The sequence below is a fragment of the Myodes glareolus genome, chromosome 3, assembly GCF_982192425.1.
Source record: "Myodes glareolus chromosome 3, mMyoGla1.1, whole genome shotgun sequence".
Lineage (NCBI taxonomy): Eukaryota > Metazoa > Chordata > Mammalia > Rodentia > Cricetidae > Myodes > Myodes glareolus.
The window spans coordinates 5,894,621-5,922,188 of NC_142028.1; the positions used below are offsets into that span (position 1 = coordinate 5,894,621).

Genomic DNA, 27,568 nt, shown 5'->3' on the forward strand with positions numbered 1-27,568 from the left:
GCGAGACTTCCGCGGACGCCCGCGAGAGTACACCACCCCTGGACGAGGGGCTCGCCGCTGATTGGTAGAAGAGGCGGGGGCGGGCCGGGTCCCTCCCTCCTGGCCACGCCCACCTCTCCTGCTCTCACGCTTTAGCTCTGCCGCTCGCGAATTCTCGCGTGGTTTCCGAGGCCGGTGGAAGGCGGAGAAGGGGAGGCTGCGAGGCTGGGCTTCGCCTCTGCAGAGTCGAGGCCGGTTTGGGCCGGTTTGGGCCGGGCCGCGGCAGCTAGTGCTTGCTTTGGGGGGCTTCTCTCAGGTCATCCTGGCCGTTCTTCCCAAAGATTGATTGGGGACAATCGTTGAAGGCATTTTTTTTTCTCCCTCCCCGTTCTTTTCACTAGCTCCGCCCTCTTCCGGTTCGGGGCTCTCCTCGGAAGGGAAGGGAAGATGGCGGGGCTGAGCGAGGGCGCCGTGCGCACGCGCGGGCCCGAGTCCGCTCTCGTGCGCGCACGCGCAGGCGCGCGCTCCTGCGTTTAGGAAGCCGGTGTGTTGGGAGATGAGCGGGGCCGTCCTCCGCCGGTGGTACCCGTCTCCACGGCTGTGCACCGACTCCCCACCCACCCTCCTCAGCCTTCTCCCTCGGCCTCCTTTCGTTCGCTGCAGGACCAGGCACGAAAGTAAGCGAACCTCCCTGCCGCGGGCTCCCCCGTCCGCTCGCTTTGCACACCGCCCCCCCCCCCCCCGCAGCCAGGTGTGTGCAGGTTGCCGAGAGGCACTTGTGCATGGAGGGGCGCGCGGGGCGGTCCAGAGCGGCAGAGGGAATAGCGGGACCGTTAAGAGGGTTCGTTCCCTTGCACACTCTTGTTCCTGCTTCCCATGTGCTTTTAGAGTGTGGATTTTTTTTTTTTGTCTGTTCTGTGTTATGAGCGAATCAGGGGACTGCACCACGTATTCTGTGTTTATAAGGAAAAGTTTTAAAAGTGGTTCGTACTCAGCATCTGCTTGTTTTGGGAGACATAGTGAATTCTTACGGTGTAGTGCAAGTAGCCTGGGGAGGATGAAGGTTTGGACTGCATGGAAAGACCCAATGTTTTGTACTTTTGCTGTCAGTCTTCCTGTGGGCTTTCCCTCTGCCCTTAGCACGGATCAGCATAAATGCCTTTGAAGAATTGATCTGTGATATATAGGGAATATGAGTCAAATACAAATAGGATGTCCAGATGTTTTCTTCTATTTTAAGTACTTTGTAAGAGAAAAGAGAATTAGGGACTCATTTTGTCAGGTAAATTGACAACATTGTACTATCTAGCTCAGCTCTTTGTTGAGCAAAACTCTTGGAACTTAGTCCGACACCCCACAAATCTTGAGGAAAACACACCTAAGTGATAAATGTTATGTACCAACATTTGACTAGTATGTTTATCCTTTTACAGATTAAGACAAAATGAAGATTTTTTCTGAATCTCATAAAACAGTGTTTGTTGTGGATCACTGCCCGTACATGGCAGAATCGTGCAGGCAGCATGTAGAGTTTGATATGCTGGTGAAGAATAGGACTCAAGGGATCATCCCTTTGGCTCCCATCTCGAAATCCTTGTGGACTTGCTCAGTAGAATCTTCCATGGAATATTGCAGAATAATGTATGACATATTTCCTTTCAAAAAGCTGGTGAGTGTTATGAACAAACTTATGAGTTGGGATGTATTTAACTATGTAAATAGTTATGTGAATTTGCTGTAGATTTATAACTGTATTGTTTAAAATGTATGCAGAACTGCTCCTTATGATTAATATTGTTTGGGCATTTAATTATGGCCAGCAGTAATGGGTAATAGATGCTGAGCACTTCCAAGTTCTAGGTGGGTTCCACAATGCTTTCTATTTACACTTTATACATTATACTCACTGGCCTAACAGTCCTGTGAGGTGAGTAGTGTGCGTGCTAGGCCATGAGCAAAGTGTATAACACGTGTGTGCTACATGTATGGAACAGGCACTTAAACAAAGTGTGTAACATATATGGAACAGGCACTAAACTTTGAGAACAACTGGTATTTCAAGTGGAAGGAATGTTGAGAGGTTATTGTTTTGTGTCCCTGGGTGTCCTAAAACTCTCTGCAGACCAGGCTGCCTCAGACTCAGATCTACCTCCTGCCTCTCAAGTGCTAGGATTAAAGACGTACGCCACCTTCCCAGTTCCAGAAAGCTAAAAGTTTTGTTGTGTTGTCGTTTTTGTTGTTTTAATCAGTGAGAAGAGACATTGACATTTGACAGAAATTCCAAATATTAAAGCTACCTTTAGGTTTCAGTATTTTAAATATTTCAAGATAAGCTGTCAAGTAATGCAAGTAGATGTCGAGTGTTTCATATTATTTCAGCACCGTGAGCTGGGACCCAATGGGTCACATCCTCATCTTCCCTCACAGGGCTTTGTCTTGTGGAGCTAGGCTCCACGCTCTCACTGCATGCTGGGCAGGCACTATACCACTGCACTGTACTTTCATCCCTTATAGTGTTTTTCAATTTGCCTTTTACTGAGGGGAAGAAAAGCATGAAATTCATGTCCGTCATTTGGCTGTCAATGCCTTGGGTGGCTTTCGGTGCTCTGCCTGTTTCTTTAGGCTTCTCTCCAACTCTCTGCTTATTTTGGGTTTTGCCTTTTTGGGTGTGCATTGAAATTTAAAGGCCTTTGCATCTGCTGTTTGCATACTTGGGCTTGTTCTGGGACTGGTTGAGTAGTCAATTTGAAAACCTCTCAGTTGCTGTCTGTCTAGAGAACCCTCTTTTACCACCTGACTTTGAGTAGTGAACCGAGTTGTTTCTCATAGCATTTATTGTTCTCTGAAATTTTTCTGTTCATTTATTTGCTTGTGTTCTTTCTGCACTGCTTCACATTTCCGCCCAGACATTCCCCTCGTTGTGATGGAACTGTTTGATCTATTACCACATTCCCACATACTAGGTGCCTGGATGGCAGCTACATGTACAGAACCATGAATCAGAGAGTGCTGTTATTTTACAGTTGATGGCGATCGTGTGGCACTAGAGTTGAGTACTAATTGTTTCTTTATATCCATTAGGTGAATTTCATTGTGAGTGACTCAGGAGCTCATGTTTTAAATTCTTGGACTCAAGAAGACCAAAACTTACAGGAGGTATGCTTAGATTTTGAAAATTGTCTAAATGTGTAAAACTTCCTAAGAATGATTAATTTTTTTAAAAAAATTCCTGAATCTTTGCAGAGTTTTAAAATCCCAAGTTATATGAAAAGAAACCGCTCTTTCCATTCCAGTCACACCCACCCCAAGCAAATCTCAGCTCTAGCTTCTGGTTTTTATTTACATGTTAAATATAATTTCTACATAACATGTCTTATTTAGTTAGTTCTTAATTTAAAAGTTATTCTGATTGTTAGTGATGATTTACTAAGAACCTCCCCCCATGCCTTTCCCTTGTTCTTTCTAATTGTTTTATCAGAATTTTTGTTTAGAATTCTGCTTTTGTATTATCCATAAAAGCGTTGTTCACTGCGTTGCCAAATATTGCTTATTTGTGGAATATTGTTTATTTATATCATTTAATACGTTTGCCAAATGTTGTTTATTTATATTGACTATTTATTTGTGGAATCTATAATTTCCTTTTTCTTCCTGTATACCTGTCATTGTTCACATCTCCCAAGATGCTCAGTCTTCCTCTGACCACCAGGACATCAGGTAGTTCAGCAGTTTGCTGCAGCACAGTTTGCTCTGACTGCGTGACTCCATGCGCTTCTGCTGTCCGCATTGTTTCCTCTCTGTGATCGCTTGTCTGATAGAGTGTGGTCTCCACAGTTCACTGTGTTCAATATAGAAGAAATACTTTCTCAGAATTGTGAGGGTCTCACTCCATTCGGTTCGGGTTTCTGTTGATGCTGCTGAAGAAGGCCAGTGTCATTTTACATAAATTCCAAAGGCTTTAGGAATCTTTTCTTTCTTCATTTATATCCTGAAAGTATTCAGTGAGCCTTAGTGGGTCTTTTCTCATTTGTTAGGTTGGACCTTACATTCTTAGTTCAGAGAAAATTCTGAGTTGTATGTTTGATACTGTTCTTAGGTCTGTGTTCTGTGTCTTTCTCGAATATCTATTGATAGGATGTTGGACTTCCTGGGTTAAAGTCGTTTTTCTTATTGAGCACTTGTGTAATTTGACTGCTTGAGCCTTCTCACTCTTATTTTTTAATTATATTTGACTGTATTTTAATTTCTAAGAGCTTGTACTTTAATTATGTCCTTTGTCAGCCTTCTTGTTTTATGTTGCATATGTATTTTAGAACTGGGGGTTATTATGGTTTATTTGAAGGTCAGTTTTGATCTTTATGTTCCCAGAGTTTTTTTCCATGATGAGACTTCACTTAAATGCCTGCTGACCTTTTGGCTGTGCAGTCTTGTTTATCAGCAAGGCTCTGACCAGGGAGTCAGTTGTGGGTAGGTATTCCTCACTGGGCTTCCCTGTGGTATAAGCCAGTTTTTCTTAAGGAACCTCAAAATGTCACAGTCAACAGATCATCTCTTTGGGACCCTGCAAGATCCCCAGAGAAGGTCCTCCACTATTTTACCTGTGTGCTGTGAACTTCATCATCAGGTTCTGACACTCACAGGTGGGCTCTGAGATTCTATTTAATCTTGCTACTTTATATCTAGTACTCTTTGTTATTCAAGAATCATTCTAGTTTTATATGGTGATTTAAAATTTAAATTTCAGTTGTTTTGTAGCCTTTGCCATGTTTGGATGCTTGGGAAGCCACAGGCAGATAGTAGTTCCTGTATGAGACAGGACAAAGAGGGGACCTGTGCAGCTTTCCATAAAGCTCTGCTGTGCTCTGTGATGTGCGTGGTGGTCTGGAAAAGGTAATTGATCAGTGGGTTAGGGTCTCAGTCAGGTGTTTGTTCATTTTTCAGCTCCTCCCTCAACCTTGGTGTGCTGCTTGGTGCCTCCTGTAGGTGGAGTTTTCCTGTCTTGCAGCAGCTCTCCAATAAACACACCGAGACTTGTATTAACTAGCTATGCTTGGCCAATAGCTCAGCCTTATCACTCATTAGCTCTTACCTTTTAAGTTAACCCATGTTCCCTATTTACACTCTGCCACATGTTACCTTTATTAGCATGGCATATTCATCTTTGTTCCCTCTGTATCTGGATGGCCACTACAACTCTGTCCTTCTCCTTCCCAGCGTTCTCAGTTTGGTTCTCCCGCCTAGCCTTATTCTGCTCAGCTATTGGTCATTCATCTTGTTTATTAAGCCAATCACAGTGACAAATCTACAGTGTACAAAGGGTTATTCCACTGTACCCTCCTATTCTGAAATGTTTCTCAGATTCTGTGGGGTGTGTCATCCTCTTGGCTTTTTTCTCCTGTAGGTACCTAGATGTCAGCTTGTTCAGTCCTATTATGTTTATTGCCGTTTTTTCATTGTTACAATTCTCGTTGACTCTTCTCAGACTGCTCTTACTTGTCTATATTGTCTCCTTTTTATCTGTGGATTGTGTGCCTTTTTTTTATTGTGGTAGGTGTGTTTTTGGGGATTACACCTATGACTTCTCGCATGCTAGGCAAGCACTGTACCATGAGCTGGATCCCCTTTGTAAACTTTTGAGATTTTGAATTTATGCCTCACCTCTGTTAGCTAGTATTAGATACCTGCCCCATCAGGACTAATAGATTTATGTTTTTAAAAGTTACTTAAGTAACTTAGTGGAGGGAGCACAGATAAATTCAGGCTAAACTCATTAAGTTTACCATTTATTTAAGAACATGGAGTATCTGGTAGCTTTTATTTACTGCTGTTGCTTAGTTTGGATAGAAGGTGTCAGTTTCCTAAATTCTTCACTGGTGACATAGAAATGTTTGGATTAATTTATTTAAATTTTTTCTGTTAATGGATGTCTTTCAATGGAAATAATCCCTTCCAAGGTGAGTTTTAATAGAATGCTTTAAAACACTGTGTTTATCACAGTGTTAAATATTTGTGGTCAGTCGTTTAAACTGTAAGCATGTCTGACTTGTCATTTTGAGGTACTAAAGAAATAGCGTTTTTGTTGGCGTAGCTTTATACTTTTATCTCTCCAGAATATTCTTAATAGTCACTGTCTTTCAGGAAGACCATGAGCCTTTCTAGCCGTGTGTGAATAAAAACGAGCCCATATCTGTGTGGATCCTCCTTTTCTGCACCCTGTGGCATAGCTAATAGTAGATGGACTGTAAAGGAAGTTGCTGGGCATGATGGCACAGTCCTGTAATCCCAGCATTCAGGAGGAATAGGCAGGGAGGATCGGGAGTTTAAGATCAATCTAGACTCAGTAGTGAGGTTGAGGATATCCTGGGCTATGGCAGATGTGGTCTCAAAGAACCAAGCCCAGTATACCCAATCAAGTGTGTAGTGTTGGGAAGAACCCTTCCTTAAAACCTCCTTCAGTGCTCTGAAGTTGAGCGTATACCAGGAACAGCACTGTGAGGGCAGCTCTAGCCAGGCACTGATGTTGAGGGCGTTTCTGTGTGAAGTGTATACAGTATGTTGTGCTTTGGTTACCCTTATCACAACCAGTTGTTGGAAATCCTCAAGGATAGGTAGTGAAGTCAGCTGGCTGCAAATATTTGGGCTGGAGGGACTTTAGACGTCCTTTGCTCTAATTCCCTTCTCAGGCGGGCACAGGGTCTGAGACCCCCAGCCACCAGGGGTAGTGGTCTTTCCATTATAGCACGCATTTCTAGCCTGTGTGCATGGTTTGTACAAGACAGTATTCACACTACGGGAATTTAGATCTTACTTTTGTCTGTTAAATAAAGCTTGAGAATGCCACTGTTGTGAAATAGGTTCCATTATTACTTTTATTTTCAGGTTAGGTGAGGGGAACGGGCCAGAAGAAGTTGACAAGGGTCACATAGTTAACAAAAGGCTGAACATAATTACAGTTCACTCTGACTCCGCAGTGTCTTTCTGCTGCGTATCCCCTCTTATCCAGTGCTCGTTAAGCTTTTCCTAAATTACTGGAATGTATGTTGGTTTAGGAATCATATTTTTCCTTTTTTGATTATTTATTAAAATAAACACTACCCATCTAATTAAAGCACTTTTCTCTCTGTCCATATGTGGCTTACCTGCTTCCTAAACTTCTTCATCACTTTCCTGTCAGGCTGTGACAGAAGCAGCTTAGGGAGGAAGGCTGTCTTTGGATTTACAGTTTCAGAGGTGTGCAGTCCCATCATGGCAGAGGAGGCGCAATGGTGGTGGCAGCCCTGTTTGGAGCCATCTGTGTGGGGCTGTGAGGTTGGCATATCAGAAGGCCAAGAGGGAGAACAGTAGCAGGGCCGGGCAGTACCCCTCAAAGCCCTGCATTCAGTGGCTTACATTTGCTCTGTGGGTACCTAGACCCAAAGGTTACACAGCCTTGAAAAAAGTGCCACCAGCTGGGGTCCAAGTGTTCAGGCATGTGAACCTGTAGGGGCTGTTTCGACCCAAGCCATAACAAGTACAAGTTGTTTGTTGAAATACTGCCCACTTTTCATTTCCTTTCTGGATTAGTGGTGCTGAAAGCTGTTTGTAGCAATTGAGGAGCACCAAACCAGTGTCTTTCTAAACAGCTTCACATTAGCACTACCCAGTACCAAATTCATAGTGTGAACTGACACTACAAATCAATATTTAAAAAGATAAATAAAAATACACTTTTATTTTCAGCGGTTACAAAATGTGTATTTCCAGAGTACAAAGTGATATTTTAATACATGTATGCATTGTGTAATATTCAAATCAGGTAAATAATATTTGTCTCTGCAAAAATTTAACATTTCTTTTTGTGGGGGGTGAGACAGGGTTTCTCTGTAGCTTTGGAGCCTGTCCTGGAACTAGCTCTTGTAGACCAGGCTGGCCTCAAATTCACAGAGATCCTCCTGCCTCTGCTTCCTGAGTGCTGGGATTAAAGGCGTGCACCACCACCGCCCGGCAAATTTAGCATTTCTTGAGACTGAAAACTTTTAAAATTCTTTCTTGGGCTAGAGATGGAGCTAGGTAGGTGGGATACTTAAGTAGTGCACAGCATGAAGCCGGGTGTGGTGGTGAATGCAGTCTCAACGCTGGAGTTGAAGGCAGCAGGTTCTGAAGTCAACATTGTCCTCAGCTGCATAGAGTTTGAACCTAGCTTGGGATACCTGAGACCTTCTCTAAACAAACAAACAATCTTAGCTTTAAGAAGTGTGTACAATATATTGTCATTATGTAAAATTACCTTACAAACCAGTTCTCCTTTTCCTTCTACTCTGGGTCCTCCTGGGGATCAAACTCAAATTGTCAGGCTTGACGGAAAGCTCCTTTCTCCACTGGGCCGTTGAGCAGCCCTCCTTCCTTGTTTTTGATGCTAAAGCCAGGTCTCTCTGGCTGCTTGGATCCTGTGACACATTAATGACATGTACAAATGCAGTGAAAGTGACGTTTAGCACATGTTCATTGTGTGGTGTTCTAGCCTGGTAATCAGTGCTTAACAGTCTTCAAGTCCAAAACCACTAAAGCCCTGAGCTGTTTGACACTTCTGAGATGGCTGCAGAGGGTCCTCTTTCCTTCCTCCCGTCTCCTCCTCTGTTGTTTAGTTGAGTGAAAACGTGTCGCTTGTCCTTTTTTCTTTCTAAGATGAGATTTAACTGTGTAGCCCTTGGCTGGCTTATAGCTGTTTATGTAGAGACCATGCTGGCCTTGAATTCATCAAGATCCACCTCTGTCATCTGCCTTTCAGGTGCTGGAATTAAAGGCATGGGCCACCACATCTGGAGTGTTAAGATATTTTCTTTTGAAAATAATTTAATATTAAATATTATTAGTAGGGTAGAATATATTGCTTATTATATATTATATTAATGTTTTATAATTACTTTGAGCGTTTTGAGATATTTTGCTATAATATTAGAGTTCATGATACTCAGAATACCAAATGAATTTATGAAATTTTGTGATAATACAATATTACATGAAACCTTTGAATATCCTTATTTGTTTATTCCTCAGAATCTGTAGTGTCGGGAAGTGTATGAGATTATATGTTTTATGTTTAATATGCTGCTTAAACTCTCAGTCAAACATTCCTCCTTCCTCACCCTCGTCAGTAGCTAGGACCACAGGCACATGGCACACAGACAACTTTTTTAAAAGCTGTATTGAGAATAATTCATATACCATGAAATTTGTCTATTTAAAGTATATCATTATTAAACCATACTAGTGCTAAAATTTCAATACATCCGCAGCTGTGTGTAGTGATTACCACAGTCAATTTTAAAGCAGTCCCCCACCTCAAAATCATCCCCATATGCATTGTTATTAATACTTCTTAATCCTCTACTTCCAGACAATCACTAGTCTTTCTGTCAGTTTCTCTGTTCAGGTCTTTTCATGCTAATGGACTTCTGTAGTATGTGGTTTTGTGACTGGCTTCTTTGACTTTGCATTTACATCATGTTCAAGGTTCATCCATGGTAGTGTTTATTTATTGTGTGTGCGCATGATGTGTGTCTGTGCTCATGTGGACCTTTCTCCTTCCATCTTTACTTGGTTCTGCACTGAACTCAGGTCCTCAAGTTTGCATCATTAGATAGCAAAAAAACTGAGCCGTCTCTCCAACTCTCTTCATTATTTTTTTTTTTCTGAACTGTTGTATTGGGCGGGTGTGTGCCTCATTTTGTTTATCTCTCAGTCATTGGACATTTGGGGCTGTTTTGAATAATGCTGGGAACACCTGTATATGGTTTTTGTGTGAAAATTATGACCCCTTTCTGGTTTGTTTTTGATACACATTTAAGAGTGGAGTTGTTTGGTGACTTGGTAACCTGTATTTGACACTTTGAAGAACCGCCAAGCTGTTTGACAGTAATAGCTGCAACTTTGACCCCTTCCAGCAGTGAATGGGGGTTTGCTTTTTTGTAAGTGCTTGTCAGTGTTTATTATCTGACTTTAGATTCTAGATGCCTAGTGCCTTTAATGATACTCCATGTAGAAATTGTTATTTCTGTAATGAGTAAAATCGAGCTTGTATTTCTTCATGTGCTTACTGGCCATTGTGTACAGTCATTGGCAAGTTTCCTACTTAGCTCCTATGCCTGTTTTAAATTTGTCTTAAAATTTTTTATTACATTTGTGTGGGGGAGTGGGGTTTCTTCACGTGCCACTTGTACAAGTGGAAGTCAGAGAACAGCTTTGTTGGTTCCTCTTCTGCTTTTGTGTGGGTTCTGAGAATGGAAGTCAGGTCGTCAGGCTGCAGCACTGAACCATCTCATGGTGCCGCTCTGCTTCACGCGTGCAAGGCTAATCCACACATGCCCCTGGGCTGTCTTTGCGCTAGTCCACACACTCTCAACATCTGCTGCTTTGAACTTTTTTTAAGTTGGTTAATTTCGGTCTGTCTTTCTACTTTGTTCTTTGAGGTGGTTTGCCTGATTTGGATCCCTTGCTGAATCAGCTCTGTAAACACAAAGAATCAGCCAAGACTGACAGGAGCCACATTGTAGCTATAGATACGTTTGGGTGATGAGCATCTTAGCAGTATAAGGTCTTTAAGGCCTTGAGTACAGGAATTTGTTCTGTGTCTCTAGATCTTTAATTGCTTTATCAGTGTTTTGTAGTTTGGAGTGTAAGCTTTTTATTAATTTTGTTAAATTTATTCTTAAGTATTTTTTTCTTTTAAGAGTTATTGTAATTTTTTAAATTTTCTTTTGGATTATTCATTCTAAGTGTGTAGAAATGCAATTTTTTGTATATTGATATATTCTGTAACTCATGAATTGCTAAATTAATCAGCAGTACTTGGGATTGAACCTCTAACCTCATGCATGCTAGACAAGGGCTCTCCCACTGAGCTACAGTTACAGCCTGATGTTCCTTAATTCTAGTAGCTTTTTAATGGATTCCTTGAGGGTTCCTGTACTCAACATTATATCTGCTGAAATGTAGGAATAGTTCTACTTCTTGTCCTCCACTCTGAATCCATACATTTTCTTTTCTTTTCTAATTGTCCTGACTAGAGCATTGAACTTGAACATGTAAAAGTGGGGAGGGGGGAGATACGAGTCAAATAATCCCAAGATAACTCTAAAAGATTTCAAGATTATTCTTTATTGTAAGGGAAAAACTCACGGGGGTGGGGAGAGTGGTGGTTTGTGTGGAGCGCAGAAACAAGAGCCCCAAGGCCAGTGATTATCTCTGAGTACCCAAAAAGTCACGCCCCAACCTGGTCCAGCCTCTTAAAGGTTATTGGCTGAAGGAGGTTCCCCATCACTGACCCCTTTCGTCTAAATAAGAGAGTTCCAAACCCAATACAAAATTATATACACTAGGAACAGATTTCAAGTATAAAATTAGAATTACAACCAGCATAAACGATATTAAGCAAGGAACATAAACTAAATGTTTTATCCTAAGAAGTCTAAGTCTTGCATTGGAAATGGCTTGGCTCAATCATAAGAGGAAGGTAACACAACTATCTAATCTTAAACCACATCGAAGGCCTGAGAAGGGAGATAATATTACTTGAGTAGGCAGGAAGTGCAATCAAGCAGCTTCCAAAATGTGCAGTATATGACAGACAACTGGCTACCTGAGCAATCACCTAAAGTCTCATTTGCAGTGTTGAAGTAAACAACTCTAAGCTAAGGCTTAGAGTAAATGACAGACCATTTATCGAGGCAGGAAAATTTTCAGAGCCATCTTACCCTGTCTTGGCAAGGCTTGGCAGTCTTTTTCTTGTATCCTGCTTGTCCAGTCAAGACATCGTGCACTTTGTCATTGGTTGAGGCATGGGCAGTTCCTTGCCCAAAGGCCAGTTGTGAACGAGAAGAAAACAAACTTCAAGTGGAGTGTCTTTTGTGCTCAGCGTTCTCTCGGGAATAGGTTGGTGCTGCCAGGAGCAACTGTGTCTCACATGAACAGAACCCTAAGTTATTTAAATGCCATGCTTTACAGATCTTTGAAGTGGTTGAAGATTACCTGTCTCTGTGTAAAGAACCTAACTAGTCTGACTATAAGTATAACAAACATGAATGACTATTAACCTATAATACTTAGTTCCTATATAATTTAAAGACTAAAACTTCATATCAGAATATTAAACAATTTAAACAATTGCAGGATAATACCTCAAAATGTAAACAATGTATAAATATTTTGATCAGAGGTAGAAATATATAATGTAATATGATAAATATATCCTAAAATTATATCAATACATAAAATGTTTTAAACAGAGGTAGAAACATGCATGCATGAATACAATCTGACAAAATAACTTTGCATAGGTGTACAAATATTATAAAAAGAAATAGAAGCATTTTCAATATAACAAATATAATTTGAACTTGTATCAATATACAAGAATTTATACCAATGTAAATTGTCCATAAATAATATTATTACTCACTATTATTTTAGTGTAAGTTCACACTAATCTACCTATTATCTTAGTCAATCCCCCCCCCTTTTTTTTAAGGCGATCTCTGGGCCTACATAATTTTCTCCCCAACCCTATACAAGTAATAATCAAACCCGAAATGGTGTCCTTAACCCTAAGGACAAACTTTGTTGGGAGGGGGACTTTGTCTTTTAGAATTGCTTTCAGCGATATTTTGTCTATGGGATCCTGTAGAAGTAAAATGATGATTAAGTTTCAAAATTACTGTCTTGTATAATTGTAAATGATTTCTGAGTATTTGATAGGGATTTTTTAAAGTTCTTATTTGGAGTTCTGGCCAGAACGTTATAAGAAGGTACACCAATTTGGCAGTTGATACCCAAAATCCGGTCTCATAGTAGCACTGTCAACATCATGACATCATATCAACCAGGTGGAGTCGTTGTTGTGGGGTCCCATCTTAGAAACTTTAAAGATTACTGTAGGAAAATCTACTGTTCATTGTGGAAAATTTAAACATTATTTATGTAGATATGTATTTAATGAAAGATACAATATAGACAAAATAGGCATGGAGGAATGTAAAATATTTTCTTAAAATCTCTTTTTTGTCCCATACCAGATGGCTCCTGACATGAGACCGAAACTCTTTTTTAACAACATGCTTGCATTTAGAGAAGGATAGCCATTGTCCAACTACAAAGCCAGCTGTATTTATATTTATGTACATATTGATCACCTGTCCTCATAAATCATATTCCTTTTTTAACGTTTATTTATTTGTTTATTTATTTATTTATTATGTATACAATATTCTGTCTGTGTATATGTCTGCAGGCCAGAAGAGGGTACCAGACCTCATTACAGATGGTTGTGAGCCACCATGTGGTTGCCGGGAATTAAACTTAGGACCTCTGGAAGAGCAGGCAGTGCTCTTAACCACTGAGCCATTTCTCCAGCCCCAGTCATATTCCTTTTTACTTGGTGATCCTTTATGGATAATTTTTTTCTCTTTAGGCATCCAACCATCCAGGATCTCTTGATTTGTTGAAGATGAGTATTTTCCTGTAAAGATAAGAACAGAACCTTGTCCTAACCTGATATGAGTTTTTTTTTAACCTCATATAGATATGTTTGTATGGTTGTCACCTCTGTGGATGAGCTGTCATTTTTCTTTCTCAAAAGGTTTCTTTTTCTTTTCAATTGAATCTTTATTAATTTTGATGGTATCTGTAGTTTTTTCCCACCCTGTGAAAAACAAGAGTGAAACCCCTTCCCCAACGTAGCACATCTCCTGGTTTTCAATGTGAGGTCAGCACATCCTTGAAATATACTGACTGATTTAATTCAGAAGATTTTTTTTTTGTTTTTCTTTTAATTAACCGTTGTCTCTCTGCTACTGTTGTTCCTTTCTCATTAGTGTTAAGAAAATTTAATGTTAATAAAGCATTATGCAGTCTGTTTCTGGGGGTATTTTCCATCCCTTTCTGTTTAACGTATCCTTTATAGTTCAATTAGGTCTTTCTATATTAATCAATAATTGGTCAATTTCTGGATTACCTCGTGCTAGAGGACCTGGCAGACGCATATGGGATCGGATGTGTGTTGTGTATATAGGACAAAGCCTATTCCTGAACCTGAATGAATAATGAAGTCAATTCTGTATCATCTGGTATAAAGTCAGTGGTTTCAATATGCAAGACAACTCTTTCTGCATATTGTGAATCAGTAACTATATGGAAGGTTTTTAAAAATCCTTTAGTACTGTGAGAATAAGGGCTTTGTTCCACCGTACTTAATTCTTTTGATTTGTAACCTGCCCAAGCTAACACCAAAGATTTCAAGATTATTCTTTATTGTAAGGGGAAAACTCACAGAACAGGAACAGGGGTCCAATCTCATGGTGTGAACAGGAGAGAGCTGGGCAGGCCGATGGTTTTTTCTGGGTACCCAAAAAGTCACGCCTGAACCTGGTCCAGCCTCATAAAAGGATTGGCTAAATCCCCCATCAGAGCATTCCTACAGTGTTGAGTAAAACGGTGAGAGGACCATCCTGGCTGTGTCTGCTGTTAGGGTGAGCACATTTAGTCCTGAACCATTTGGTGTGGTGCCCTCAGAGGGTTTTCAGGGGTACCTTTTATCTGAATGAGGAAACTCCTCTGTTCCCAGTTCTTTGAGTTTTATTTTTATTTTGTCAGAACGTTTGTCTGGGTGTATGTAAGGTGATGTGGTTTGGGATTATTGGTAATGTGACTTACATTAGCTTTGTTTTGATGCTAAGTTAACTTTCTTTTCCCTTTTAATTCTTTAAAATAATTTTTTTTTTTTTTTTGAGAGTGTGTGTGACAGGGTTTCTCTGTCCTGGAACTAGCTCTTGTAGACCTGGCTGGCCTCAAACTAAGAGATCTGCCCGCCTCTGCCTCGCAATTTCTGGAATTAAAGGCGTGTGCCACAATTTTTAAATTTAATTGTTGATCATATTCTTCCTCCCCTCCAAGTCCTTCCAGATCCTCTCCCCCTCAATACTCACCCAACTTTTCTTTCTTTCTCAAAAAATAAACAAAACCCCAAAACAATAGCAAACCTTCCCCCCAAACCAATAAAATAAAATGAAACATCACCCCAAACAAACAGCAATAATAAAAAACACCAAACAGCAACCAAATAAAGCTTGCTAAAAACCGTGATGTCCATTCTATATTGGCCTGATCAGGAGGCATGTCCTAGAATAGTTGATATATCTAGCGGCACTCCATTGGAGAAAACTGATGTCCCCTTTCTAAGCAGGTATAAATGACAGTTCAGTTGTTAACCTTTACACTAGTGACTAGGTTTTTATTTGTTCATTCATTTATAAGGATATAACAAAATAAAATGTAATAAGAATTTTATAAAAGCTATCACATCTAAGTTGGACAAGACACACCATCAAAAGGAAAAGAGTCGAAGAGAGGGCAGGCACAAAAATGAGGGACCTGCTTGTTTGCACACTCAAGAATCTCATGAAAACACTAACCTGGAAGCTGACATATTCACAGAAGACCTGGTGCAGACCTTTGCAGGCCTGTGCAGTGCACACTTCTTGTCCCTGAGCACATGGGAGCCTTGTGTTCTTTTTGTCCTCCATCCTCTCTGAATCTTACACTCTTTTCCACCCACTCTTCCAAGGAGCTCCCTGACCTCTGAGAATGATTTTATGGAGACATCCCATTTAGGGCTGAGTCTTTGTTTTAGTTAGGGTTTTATTGCTGTGAATAGATGCCATGACCACAGCAACTCTTATAAAAAAATCTTCATTTGGGGCTGGTTTACAATTCAGAGGTTTATATTATCATCATGGTGGGAAGCATGGTGGCATGCAGGTGCTGGATAGGTAACTGAGAGTTCTACCTCTGGATCCAGAGGCAAAAGGAAGAGACAGTGAGCCACTGGGCCTGACTTGTGCTTCAGAACCCTCAGAGCCCACTCCCTAATGACACACTTCCTCCAACAAAGCCACACCTAATAGCACCACTCCCTATGGGCCTGTGGCAGCCATTTGTATTCAAACCACCACAGTGTTCCAAAGTCTCGAGTAATATCTGGCTGTGGGTCTTGGTATTTGTCCCAATCTTCTTCCAGAGGAAGCTTCTCTGGTGATGACTGAATAACGCATTGATGTGTGAGTATAGCAGATACCATTATGAGACATTTATCACTACGTATTTCTAGACCGCTGTTTGGTTTTATCCTGGGTCTTTGATTTTATAGTCTCAAGCTATTGGACACACAAACAGTATCAGATATGGGTTCCATCTCATGGAGTGGCCCTTAAGTCAAGTCAGTTACTCATTGGTTACTCCCACAAGCTTTGTGCCACCATTACCCTAGCCTATCTGGCAGATAGTACACCTTGGCAGATAACAGATGTTGGTGTTTCGAGCACGTGCAGAGTACCTTTCTGCAGGAAAGATGTTGGGATGTAGGGGCCAAGGCCCTGTAGGCACCAACTCGACATATCTGTTCAGTGAGGTGTATAGGTGTTGTCTTCAGCAGTGGTGCCTTTCTGTCAGTTTGTGGAGAGCAACCTGTAGTCTTGGCAACAGCCTGGGTTTGGGGGTTTCCATGGGGCCCCTTTGGCAAACAGCTCAATTAGATGTAACTCAATCCTGGTACTGTAAGCTTCATTTGGTGACAAGAGATGGCCATTTGGGACTCTGTCTCCCCCATTATTTGGAGAGTTCACTTAAATCGCCTTCATATATGTCTGTATTTTAGAAAGTTTTCTACTGTATTAGGTTTCCATATTACCCTTCAAATAAAATATGTCTTAATTCTAGTTGTCTCTCCTCTCCCACATTTCTTCTATAACCCCTACTCCCCTCCCCATTTGATACTGAATTAGCTTTCCTTCTTGACAGAAGTCTTCCATGGTCATAGTGTGTGTGTGTGTGTGTGTGTGTGTGTGTGTGTGTGTGTGTAACATGAGGTGGCCACATTTGGCGCCATTCTGTAACATGATGGGGCCTGTTTGTTGGGGGTTTTTCTTTCCTGCCCTGCACCCCAGCTGTTTAGTCCCAGAGAAAAATCCCATAAAGGATTCAGTAAGTTATAAAGCTGATTGACCCTTTAGGTCAGGCTACTTATTAGCTAACTCTCTCATCTTGACTAACCCATTTTTTTGATTTATTTTAGCCATGTGGCTCAGCACCTTTTTCAGTGGGGCAGCTCACATCCTGCTGCTTCGGTGATCTGGGCAGGAGTGGGAGGAATCAGCTTCTTCCTCCCCATAATTCTCCTGCTCTCCTTGCATCATTTCCACTTCCTGTCTGCTTTTCCCACCTACACCTCCTGCCTGCCAATCAGTGTTTATTTAAAACATGATTGACAGAATACAGACAATTCTCCCGCACCATGTATATATATATGTGTGTATATATATATATATATATATATATATATATATATTTAAATGATTATTTTTATTTTATGTGTATTAGTGTTTTGCCTTGTATGTCTGCATGAGGGTGTTAGATCCCTTGGAACTGGAGTTACAAACAGTTGTGAGCTGTCATATATGTGCTGATAATTGAACCCTTTTTGAGAACAGCCAGTGCTCTTAATTAATGAGCTGACTCTCCAGCCCCTTTTAAGGAAGCATTGGTTTGTTTTGCCAGGAAGTTTTTGCCTGTGTCATATTGTTGTCAACATAGTTGTCTCTCCCTTCACTTAGCTCATGGCAGCGCTGGCTACTGTGGGCCCCCCTAATCCTCGGGCAGATCCAGAGTGCTGCAGCATTCTGCATGGGCTTGTTGCAGCCGTGGAGACCCTTTGCAAAATTACTGAATACCAACATGAGGCTCGCACTTTACTCATGGAGAATGCAGAACGAGTTGGGAACAGAGGACGAATAATCTGCATTACAAATGCAAAAAGGTGAGTTATTGATCACAGTGGTCCTTTCCCTGAGAGAATTTTATTACTATTATGTTTCCATTTTACACAATCTGGATAGCCTGTAAATATGTAAGTATATACAAATGACTTTCTCTGGTTTATTTCATTATTGTTATTTGCCTTTAATATTGAGACTGGGCATATTCAGTTCTAAATAAAGATCCATCTTTAGAAACTGTGTATGTTCATGCATACCTGCGATCCTAGTACTTGGGAGGCAGGGATCAGAAGATCACGCTGGGTTTGAAGCTAGTGTAGCCTATGTAGTGAGTTCTAGGCTAGCCTGGGCTATAGAGCAAAACTGTCTCAAAAAATAATCTTGGTGGGGCTGGAGAGATGGCTCAGCGGTTAAGAGCATTGCCTGCTCTTCCTAAGGTCCTGAGTTCAATTCCCAGCAACCATATGGTGGCTCACAACCATCTGTAATGAGGTGTGGTGCCCTCTTCTGGCCTTCAGGCATACACGCAGAAAGAATATTCTACACTAAATAAATAATAAATAAATATTAAAAAAAGAAAACTCCGGGACATTAAAAAAGACAGTAATTAAAAAAAAAATCTTGGTGAAAATTGTTTATATTGTTATTTTTTCTTCACTGAGTCTTTAGCTAATAGTTTGATATTATGAATGTACACGAGTATAGGTGCCACAGAGGCTAGAAGGCGAGTTACAGTTGTGAGCTGCTAGACCTCAGTGCTGGGACCAAACTGAGGTCCTTTGCAAGAGTGGGACACGCGCTTAACCTCTGAGCGCCCCTAAGTGTCAGCACCCACAAACAGCTGAATGGTGTTTTTGACTTTTTCTTACTGTTTGTTCCTTTAAGTGTTCTCTCTTTAATAACATAGTGATAGCCATGTACGGATGCTCGAAGACTGTGTCCAAGAAACAATTCATGAGCATAACAAGCTTGCTGCAAATTCAGATCAGTGAGTATAATTCATAGATGAAATAACTGTATTTGACTTCACATGATGGTGAGCATTTCATACTTATTTGCAATAATTTTTAGTGTTGATAGCATTTCCTTGATTGTTCTCACTTATCAAATTAGCCTAAAGCTGTAACTTTGAACAGACTTTGTTTCTGTTTTCTTTATATTTTAGAATATTACTTTCCCCTCACAAGAAAGGTGCTCAGAATGATAAAATAATACACACATTTATAATGCACATTTGTTTTGATAGCTTATTATCATGCCCTACTAGGAACTTATAAAATATACAAATTGTGGGTGTCATTACTCATTATTTACTAGTTCATAATGTAGCAGTTCTTTGCATTGTATAAATTTATTTTTAAATAGCAGTTGAAAAAGAAAATGTTCTTGCTTTATCTTGTAGCAGTATTTAGGGATGATCAGAAGTGTTGAATTTACTCCACTGAATAGCTCTGCTGCTGTATGGACACCATCTGGGTGTCCTGCAGTCACTGGGGTTGTTACAGCCCCGCAGACGGAGAGCTCAGCTCCTTGGAACTGTACCCTTCCCTCTCTTTCAGAAACAGTGTCAGCCTGACGCCATCACCATCAGTTGTACCCCAGGGGATTGACAGTTGACAGTGAACAGTAGTGTGCTAATGCGCTGTGAAGGGTGCAGATGGAGCAGGTGTGCTATGATTGTGAACACGAAGTGTGCTGGTGCGCTGTGAAGGGTGCAGATGGAGCAGGTGTGCTGATTGTGAACACGAAGTGTGCTAGTGCGCTGTGAAGGGTGCAGATGGAGCAGGTGTGCTGATTGTGAACACGAAGTGTGCTAGTGCGCTGTGAAGGGTGCAGATGGAGCAGGTGTGCTGATTGTGAACACGAAGTGTGCTAGTGCGCTGTGAAGGGTGCAGATGGAGCAGGTGTGCTATGATTGTGAACACGAAGTGTGCTGGTGCGCTGTGAAGGGTGCAGATGGAGCAGGTCTGCTGATTGTGAACACGAAGTGTGCTAGTGCGCTGTGAAGGGTGCAGATGGAGCAGGTGTGCTATGATTGTGAACACGAAGTGTGCTGGTGCGCTGTGAAGGGTGCAGATGGAGCAGGTGTGCTATGATTGTGAACACAAAATGTGCTAGTGCGCTGTGAAGGATGCAGATGGAGCAGGTGTGCTGATTGTGAACATGAAGTGTGCTAGTGCGCTGTGAAGGGTGCAGATGGTGCAGGTGTGCTATGATTGTGAACACTAAGTGTGCTAGTGCGCTGTGAAGGGTGCAGATGGAGCAGGTGTGCTATGATTGTGAACACGAAGTGTGCTGGTGCGCTGTGAAGGGTGCAGATGGAGCAGGTGTGCTATGATTGTGAACACAAAATGTGCTAGTGCGCTGTGAAGGATGCAGATGGAGCAGGTGTGCTGATTGTGAACATGAAGTGTGCTAGTGCGCTGTGAAGGGTGCAGATGGTGCAGGTGTGCTATGATTGTGAACACTAAGTGTGCTAGTGCGCTGTGAAGGGTGCAGATGGAGCAGGTGAACAGCACCAAGAGGGAAAGTCCTAAGTGCAGGAATTTTGGCCCCTTGGAGATTAATGTGCTGTGTTCGCCGTGTGTGGATGTGTTCCTATTTCAGAAGATCGCTGTGGTAGTTTGAATGGACTTGGCCCCCATAATCTCGTAGGGAGTGGCACTGTGAGGAGGTGTGGTTTTGTTGGAGTGGGTATGATCTTGTTAGAGGAAGTGGGTCACTGGGGGCAGGCACTGTGCCCAGGATACCACCTAGTATCTCTGTCGACTTCCCGTTGCCTACAAGCCGAGATCTAGCCACCTCACGTCTGCCTGCGCACCACCATGCTCCCGGTCATGGCAATGGACTGAACCTCTGAAACTATAAGCAAGCCACCCCGATTGAATGTTTTCTTTGTAAGAGCTGCCGTGGTCATGGTGTCTCTTCTCAGCAATAAAAACCCTAACTTAGACAATCCCTGAGCCCTTTATCGCAGGGACTTTTGTGGAGATGTCACACAGGCATGACTGGTTGTTTATTTTCTGGCCCCTCTTTCTTTCCTGAAGCTTGGCAGGGTAGGACTTAAAGGTCCCAAGTTTCTATTCATAGCGTTGACTTTCTGGTAACATCTTCTCCATCTAGTCTCTGTGGAGAGTCCCAAGAGTTACGTCATTAGCACAGAGGGACTACCACCCAGGGAGCTCCTAAAGAGTTAAGAACCAACTGTCAAGAACCTACATCCAAGATCAAATTGTAGAGAGCAGAAGATACTGTTAGTACCATAGTACTTAGGACTTTGTAAGAGTTTCAGGACATCTGTCCCATCTGCCAGGACAAATAGACCGAAGTGTACATGTTACAACACAGCCAATAAGGGCAGGTTTACGACAGTTGTTCTGGACTGCAGTTTAACTGAGCAGTTACTAATTTTCTTACATGGATCAGGGGCATTGCTGTTAGAAGTGGAACTGAACTATCCTTAGTAGAAGGGTCCTCAAGTGTTTAGTAATGGCCTTTACAGTTCACTTGAGAATGACTCAGTGTCTTAGTTAGGGTTCTGCTGCTGTGAAGAGACATCATGACTACGGCAGCTCTAATAAAGGAAAACATTTCATTCGGGTAGCTTACAGTTCAGAGGCTTAGTCCATTCTTGTCATGGCAGGACATGGCAGCGTGCAGGCCGACATGGTGCTTGAGAAGGAGCTGAGTTTCATATATCTTGATCTGCAGGCGGCAGGAAATGAACTGAACTAGACATAGCTTGAGCATAGGGGACCTCAAGCCCACCCCACAGTGGTATACTTCCAATAAGGTCACACCTACTTCAGTAAGGCCACACCTCCAAATAGTGCCACTCCTTGAGCTTATGGGGCCAGTTCCATTCAAACTGCCAGACTCGGTAAGAAACATTTGTTCCTCTATTCAGAGTCAGAAAGAACACAGTGCAGCTACCAGTGAATGTGTGTAAATGTGCAGTGTAGAATATAGGGATCTTCACTGAATGTATGACTGTCAGCTTTTCTGCAGAAAGCAAGGCTAGGAGATGGTTTCAAGTCTGACAGCATGAATTCAGACCTACATGGCAGAAGGAGAGACTCCCGCGGGTTATCCTGACCTCCACATGTGCACTGTGTGCCCCTCCCATAAATAGAGAAATTATAATTTTAAAAAATTGCAAAAAAATTATTTTCCTTGTGATAATTATAGAAAATTAAAAGATCTTTCTCATTATTGTTATTTTTCATTTTAAACATTTTTATTATGCAAAGATGGTCACATAATTGGATACTTCTGTACTTTGTACAGTTTCTTACTCCACAAAAATGCCTTTTCTGAACTCTCATCTGGTAGTGGCAGCAGTAGTAGAATTGCCTCAGTGACTTCAGTTGAAAGCAGTGCCCTGGTACATGGCTGTAGCACCCACTGTCAGTGTTTGTATTATTTAAATACACAGATAAGTTCTGCGTTTCATTTAAACTTGTGTAGTTATTCTTTAAGTGTTTATACAAATACAATAGTTGTCTACCATGTAACTGCTTAACTCAGAGTGTTGGCAGTCATGTCTGTTTATGGTCCTGCCCTAGCTGAGTATAGTCATATACTGTTTATTGTGGTAACGTGGAAGTAGTTTGCTTCTCTGAATTCTTTACAGTATCTAGTCTAACATTTTAAGTGAAAGTTTTTTTTAAGTCTCATGCAGATTCAAAAATGTGAGTTGGTCTTGATTCACACCTACCCCGTTGGTGAAGACAGCCTTGTGTCTGATCGTCCTAAAAAAGAAGTAAGTGCAGAGGTGCTGCGGGGAGGGGTGAGGCAGAGGTGCTGCGGGGAGGGGTGAGGCAGAGGTGCTGCGGGGAGGGGTGAGGCAGAGGTGCTGCGGGGAGGGGGAGTTAGGGCTCAGCGCTGCTGAGAGTGCTGGCACTGAATGGATCAGATTCCTGGGGTTTGCTGCCAAGAAAGTGTTTGAAAGTCTGAAAACAAGCCTCTGTGCTAGATATCTAGTGGTTGGAATAGACTGTTGTAATTACAGACGTGACATGTCTCCTGTTCCGCTTCATTAGTGACATTTATTGTAATATGACCTGTTGCAAGTCCATAAACTTTTTATCCTAGTGTGTGAATTTTAGTTACTTTAATAACTTTAACCTTTTACCCATCTTGAGAAAATAGTACATTCTAATAAAATATCCTCTGATAACAAAGAAACCAACTTATATATATATGTTCAGGGAAAACCTACTTTCTAACTTTTACTTTAAAAAAGAAATAGAGAAATTTTAAATGGAAAGATAATTTTGTAGGTTAATAAGTATAGTCATATCGTATCTTTATTGGTAGTCTGTATTTAGTAATGTAAATTATCCATTTATGTAGTTATAGTAAATGTATAATAGTATGCGCTAATGTTTTATTTTGTATTTTTAATGTAATCTTGTTCACTATTACTTTAGTCTATGAGTTATTTAAGTGGTACTTTCAAGTTGTCTCTTTCATATTTTAGGTAGTTTCCTGATTATTTTGTTTCTTTTAATGAGACAGTAGGTTGGTTTTCCTTTTTGATAACTAAAATTAATTATTATTGCTCTGAAATGAATAAAATTTTGTTAGTTTACTGTTGTATGAATTATTTACTCTTTTGGCTTTTTGGGGGGCCCACCACCGACCTTCCAAATAAATCACACACAGAGGCTTATTCTTAGTTTTAAATGCCTAGCCTTAGCTTGACTTGTTTCTTTCTAGCTTTTCTTAAATTATCCCAGCTACCTTTTGCCTCTGGGCTTTTATCTTTCTTAATTCTATATTCCCTTCTTTACTTCTTTTTTCTGCAACTTGCTGTGTAGCTCATGTCCTCCTCTCCTGTTCTTGCTTCTTGGTCCTTCTGTTTTATACTGTCTGCCAGCCCCGCCTATCCTTGCTCCTGCCTTGCTATTGACCGTTCATCTCTTTATTAGGACCATCAGGTGTTTTAGACAGGCACAGTAACGCAGCTTCACAGAGTTAAACAAATGAATGAACAACTGCAGTGTAAACAAAAGTCACACACCTGACAATAATATTCCCTGACAGTTTACAATTTTTTTTTTTTAAGAGTTTCTCTGTGTAGCCCATCTGCCTGCCTCTTCTCACTGGGTGCTGGGATTAAAGGAGTGCATTACCACACCCTGTTGTAGTTTACTACACTTTTATACCTTACACTGGTGATGAAGCCAGAAGCCAAATGTTTGTAGTGATTTCCATGTTCATTCTTTTTTTTTTTTTTTTTTTTTTTTGAGACAGTTTCTCTGTATAACAGCCCTGGCTCTCCTGAAACTCACTTTGTAACCAGACTACCAGACTGGCCTTGGACTCACTGAGAGTCACCTGCCTCCCAAGTGCTGGGATTAAAGGCGTGCGCCACCACCTCCTAATCCTTCTTAATTTTTATCTGCAGTGTTGTCCTCTAGAAAGTGAATTGTTTTTCTTATAGTATCTCTATGTGATTTCAAGTCTTATTTGCATATTGATAATAAGAAATTATAAAATATAAATATATATTTAGTACATGCTTCCAGTCTAGGTTTTAAGAGGACGATGACGGTCTGTATTATGTACCAATGGCTCACATAGTATAGTAAATGAATTATATATGGTACAGAAGAATCTTCATTGATAAAATAATTGTCCTGGCTAACGTTTACATGCCTCTCCCCCCATCACACACACACACATTTTAAAAAGCCACTCAATCCTTAATGATCTATAGTAAAATCCTCCGCATGGGGCTGTTGTGACGTAATGGCTTATGGGTTACCTTTCTTGGTCACTTTCCTGCAGTTGTCCCCGGTTTTGACCAGTGAAGTCCACAGTGTCCGAGCTGGGCGGCATCTGGCCACCAAGTTGAATGTTCTAGTACAGCAACATTTTGACTTGGCTTCAACGACCATCACAAACATTCCTATGAAGGTAGGCAGTTCTGAGAGCTCTTCTCTGCTTTTTGATTATTTGCTTGACATTCCTTATTCGCTTTAATTGAACCTTTACTTTTTCTCCCTATATCATATTTTGTTTTGCTAGCCCACATTCAGTGTCTTTGAACAGGTCAGTAAATACTGAGAACCAAAAGAAAGGATCACAGAACAAATGTTATATTGTTACTGTTTCTAATAAGAACATGTCACCTGAGATTTTTAAGAACTATGTTCTTATTATTTTTATCAAAATGTATATTTTAAATTATTTCTCTGTGATTCTTTTCCTGAGAGCTGTGCTATTAGATTTTACTTTGTATATTTGAGTGGATCTTTTATTTCCTGTGCTTTCATCCTCACCCACCCAAATGTGAAGATGTCTGACTAAGAAGGCTAGCTCATGGCTTCTAGGAGATGTAGTACTCTCTGGTAAAGAGCCATGGACGTGAGTGTAGTTTCAGAGTGGGTTTTCTAGGAGTCTGTCGCTCTCTACTCCTATCATCGTTCAGTTGTCAGGACCAGCAAAACGCCTGACCCGCCCGACCCATGGTAGAGTTTCAGTGAGTCGTTACTGAATTGAATCCGCACCGTAGTACGGTAGTAGTAGTGTTTGCTACTCTGACTTAAAGTTTCATGGTGACTCTCTTGGAGTCCTAGTTCAGTTTTTTTTCTTTTTTTGCTTCTTATTTTTGAGACAGGGTTTCACTTCATAGTCCATACTGGCTTGAAGCGTTATCTTCCTGCCTCAAGCTTTGTAATACTGGGATCACAGATGTGAATCTGTACCCCAGCCTTGTTTTCAGTTCTTTTGCCTCTGTCCCATGGGTACTAAATTACATGGGGAATTTCATGTCCTCCCAACTTCATTGGCTGGTTCTTTACTAGGCACTCTAGGAGACCCTTGAGAATGGCTTTGCTGAGAGGCCGTGAGCAAGTGAAATAGTGTAACAGCCCATGCTCATAGCTGAGTCCTAAAAGACGTGCCAGGAAGGCAGCAGGCGACCTGCTTGTTGGCCCTGACACTTGCCCCTAGTCTGTGTTCTCTCTGTTAGTAGATAATGCCAGAAACAAACTGCTAAGCTTGTTTATTAGTTAGTGTGTGCTACTTTAAATAATTGGTGCCCATTAACTCACTGCAAGTATTTAAAGATGCTATCACCTGTTTTTAACAACTATTTTAAGTTCAACTTACATAAATATATTTGTGTATAAAAACTATTGGCAAGAAAATAATTTGTTGTTAAATTCAAAATTTCTAGACGAGTCGTTTGTGTTAATTCTGGCATGAGAAAGTTATTACCCCATTGTCTGTTCAGCTCATAGTTGTACAGTGGAGTTCTTTCACTGTTGGAAAGTGTTGCATCTTTAAATAAATGACTGGGCCAGCCGTCCTCTTATTTAGCTGACCGTGGCAGAATGTATTTGACCTTACTTTAAGCAATAAGCAAAGTAATTTATTTCATTATTTTATAAGCAAACCCAGGTAATTAAAATGTCTTAAACTTTGCTTAAAGGAAGAGCAGCATGCCAACACATCCGCCAACTATGACGTGGAGCTACTTCACCACAAAGACGCACATGTAGATTTCCTCAGAAGTGGTAAGAGGCCTGACCCGTTGTTCCGGCCACATACACAGTCTGAGCTCATCTCTGTCCAGCTCCTCTGTAGTGTCCCCATCATAGTTCTTGTCCACCAGACACAAATTAGAGCCACCTGGGAGGACAGAATCTCAGCTGGAAAAATCTCTTTCATCAGATTGGCCTGTGGGTATGGGTCTTAGAGTTTCTATTACTGTGAAGAATCATCATGACCATGACAGCTGTTAATAAAAGAAAACATTCCATTTTGGGTGACTTAAGTCATGGCAGGACCTGGTGGCGTGCAGGCAGACGTGGTGCTGGAAGAGTGGGGGTCCTATATCTTGATCCAGGCAGCAGGAGATGAACCGAAGTAGACATAGCTTGAGCATAGGGCATCTCAATCCCCCCCCCAGTGACACACTTCCTGTCACAGTGTCACAGTGTCACAGTGACAGTGCCGCTCCTTGAGCCTATGGGGGTCAATTCCATTCAAACTCCACAGCATGCTTGTGGGGCATTTTCTTAATAAGAAAATTAGGAGGGTCCAGCCCACTGTGAGCAGTGCCAGCCTTTGACAGGTGGTGTGGGGTTTTGAGAAAGGTAGCTCAGCAGGCTGGGGAAACTGTGTCTTCATGGCCTCTTCAGTTCCTCCTTCAAATTCTGACAAGTTCCTGCTTTGGCTTCCCGTGAAGGTGGACTCTAACTTAGGAGCTGAAGTAAGGCCTTTACTCCTCCAAGTTGCTTTTGCTTATGGTGTTTATCACACAACAGAAAGTGAGCTAGGACAGTGTCCATGAACTGATATTCTATAATGGAAGATGAAAGTTTGCTTCCATCTCCAAGCTGTGGTTTCCATCACTGTGCCCTCATGCCTTAGGGTCAGAGGGGAGCGCTCAGAGAGCCTTGTCACCACAGCAGCTCTGTGTGTCTGTGCTTCACTGTCTTTGTTTAAAGACTCGGATGCTGTCGCAGCATGAATCGTAATCATCCCTCGCTCCTAAACTTGAGAGACATATTAAGGTCTGAAGACCATCTAAGTTCCTGAGGTTCTTTGTAGATTGACTGATAGAATGATATGGTTGATGTTGAACATGTTGTGTTGTGTGTGTCCATAACTGAGCCGGCTGGAACAGTGGTTCACTGACTGAATGAGTAGCAGGAGAGATCACTGTGATAAATGTATGTACTGATATTTAGTAAGGGAGTATAGAGAACTTGTCGTGGAGAGTGCTAGGAACCCATGAGATGATTCCAGTTTTTAAGGTTTTTCTTTTTTAA

At 41.3% G+C, this 27,568-nt stretch overlaps 1 protein-coding gene across 4 annotated transcripts in view; it reads left to right on the top strand.

The window, feature by feature from the left end:
* The first annotated feature begins 158 nt into the window (after positions 1 to 158).
* The window catches only part of Ints13 (integrator complex subunit 13), a 38,410-nt gene continuing 11,000 nt past the window's right edge, over positions 159 to 27,568 (top strand). For 2 of the 4 annotated variants that reach the window (XM_087903956.1, XM_087903955.1), the window contains exons 1-8: positions 160 to 656; positions 1,413 to 1,648; positions 3,061 to 3,135; positions 17,619 to 17,821; positions 18,688 to 18,768; positions 22,452 to 22,542; positions 24,576 to 24,704; positions 26,224 to 26,308. In XM_087903956.1, coding sequence (XP_087760082.1) covers positions 1,424 to 1,648; positions 3,061 to 3,135; positions 17,619 to 17,821; positions 18,688 to 18,768; positions 22,452 to 22,542; positions 24,576 to 24,704; positions 26,224 to 26,308 — 889 coding nt within the window. In that variant the 5' untranslated portion in view covers positions 160 to 656; positions 1,413 to 1,423. Of the gene's footprint in view, positions 657 to 1,412; positions 1,649 to 3,060; positions 3,136 to 17,618; positions 17,822 to 18,687; positions 18,769 to 22,451; positions 22,543 to 24,575; positions 24,705 to 26,223; positions 26,309 to 27,568 lie in introns of all 4 variants that reach the window. The other 2 variants (XM_087903954.1, XM_087903957.1) reach the window with 2 other exon arrangements.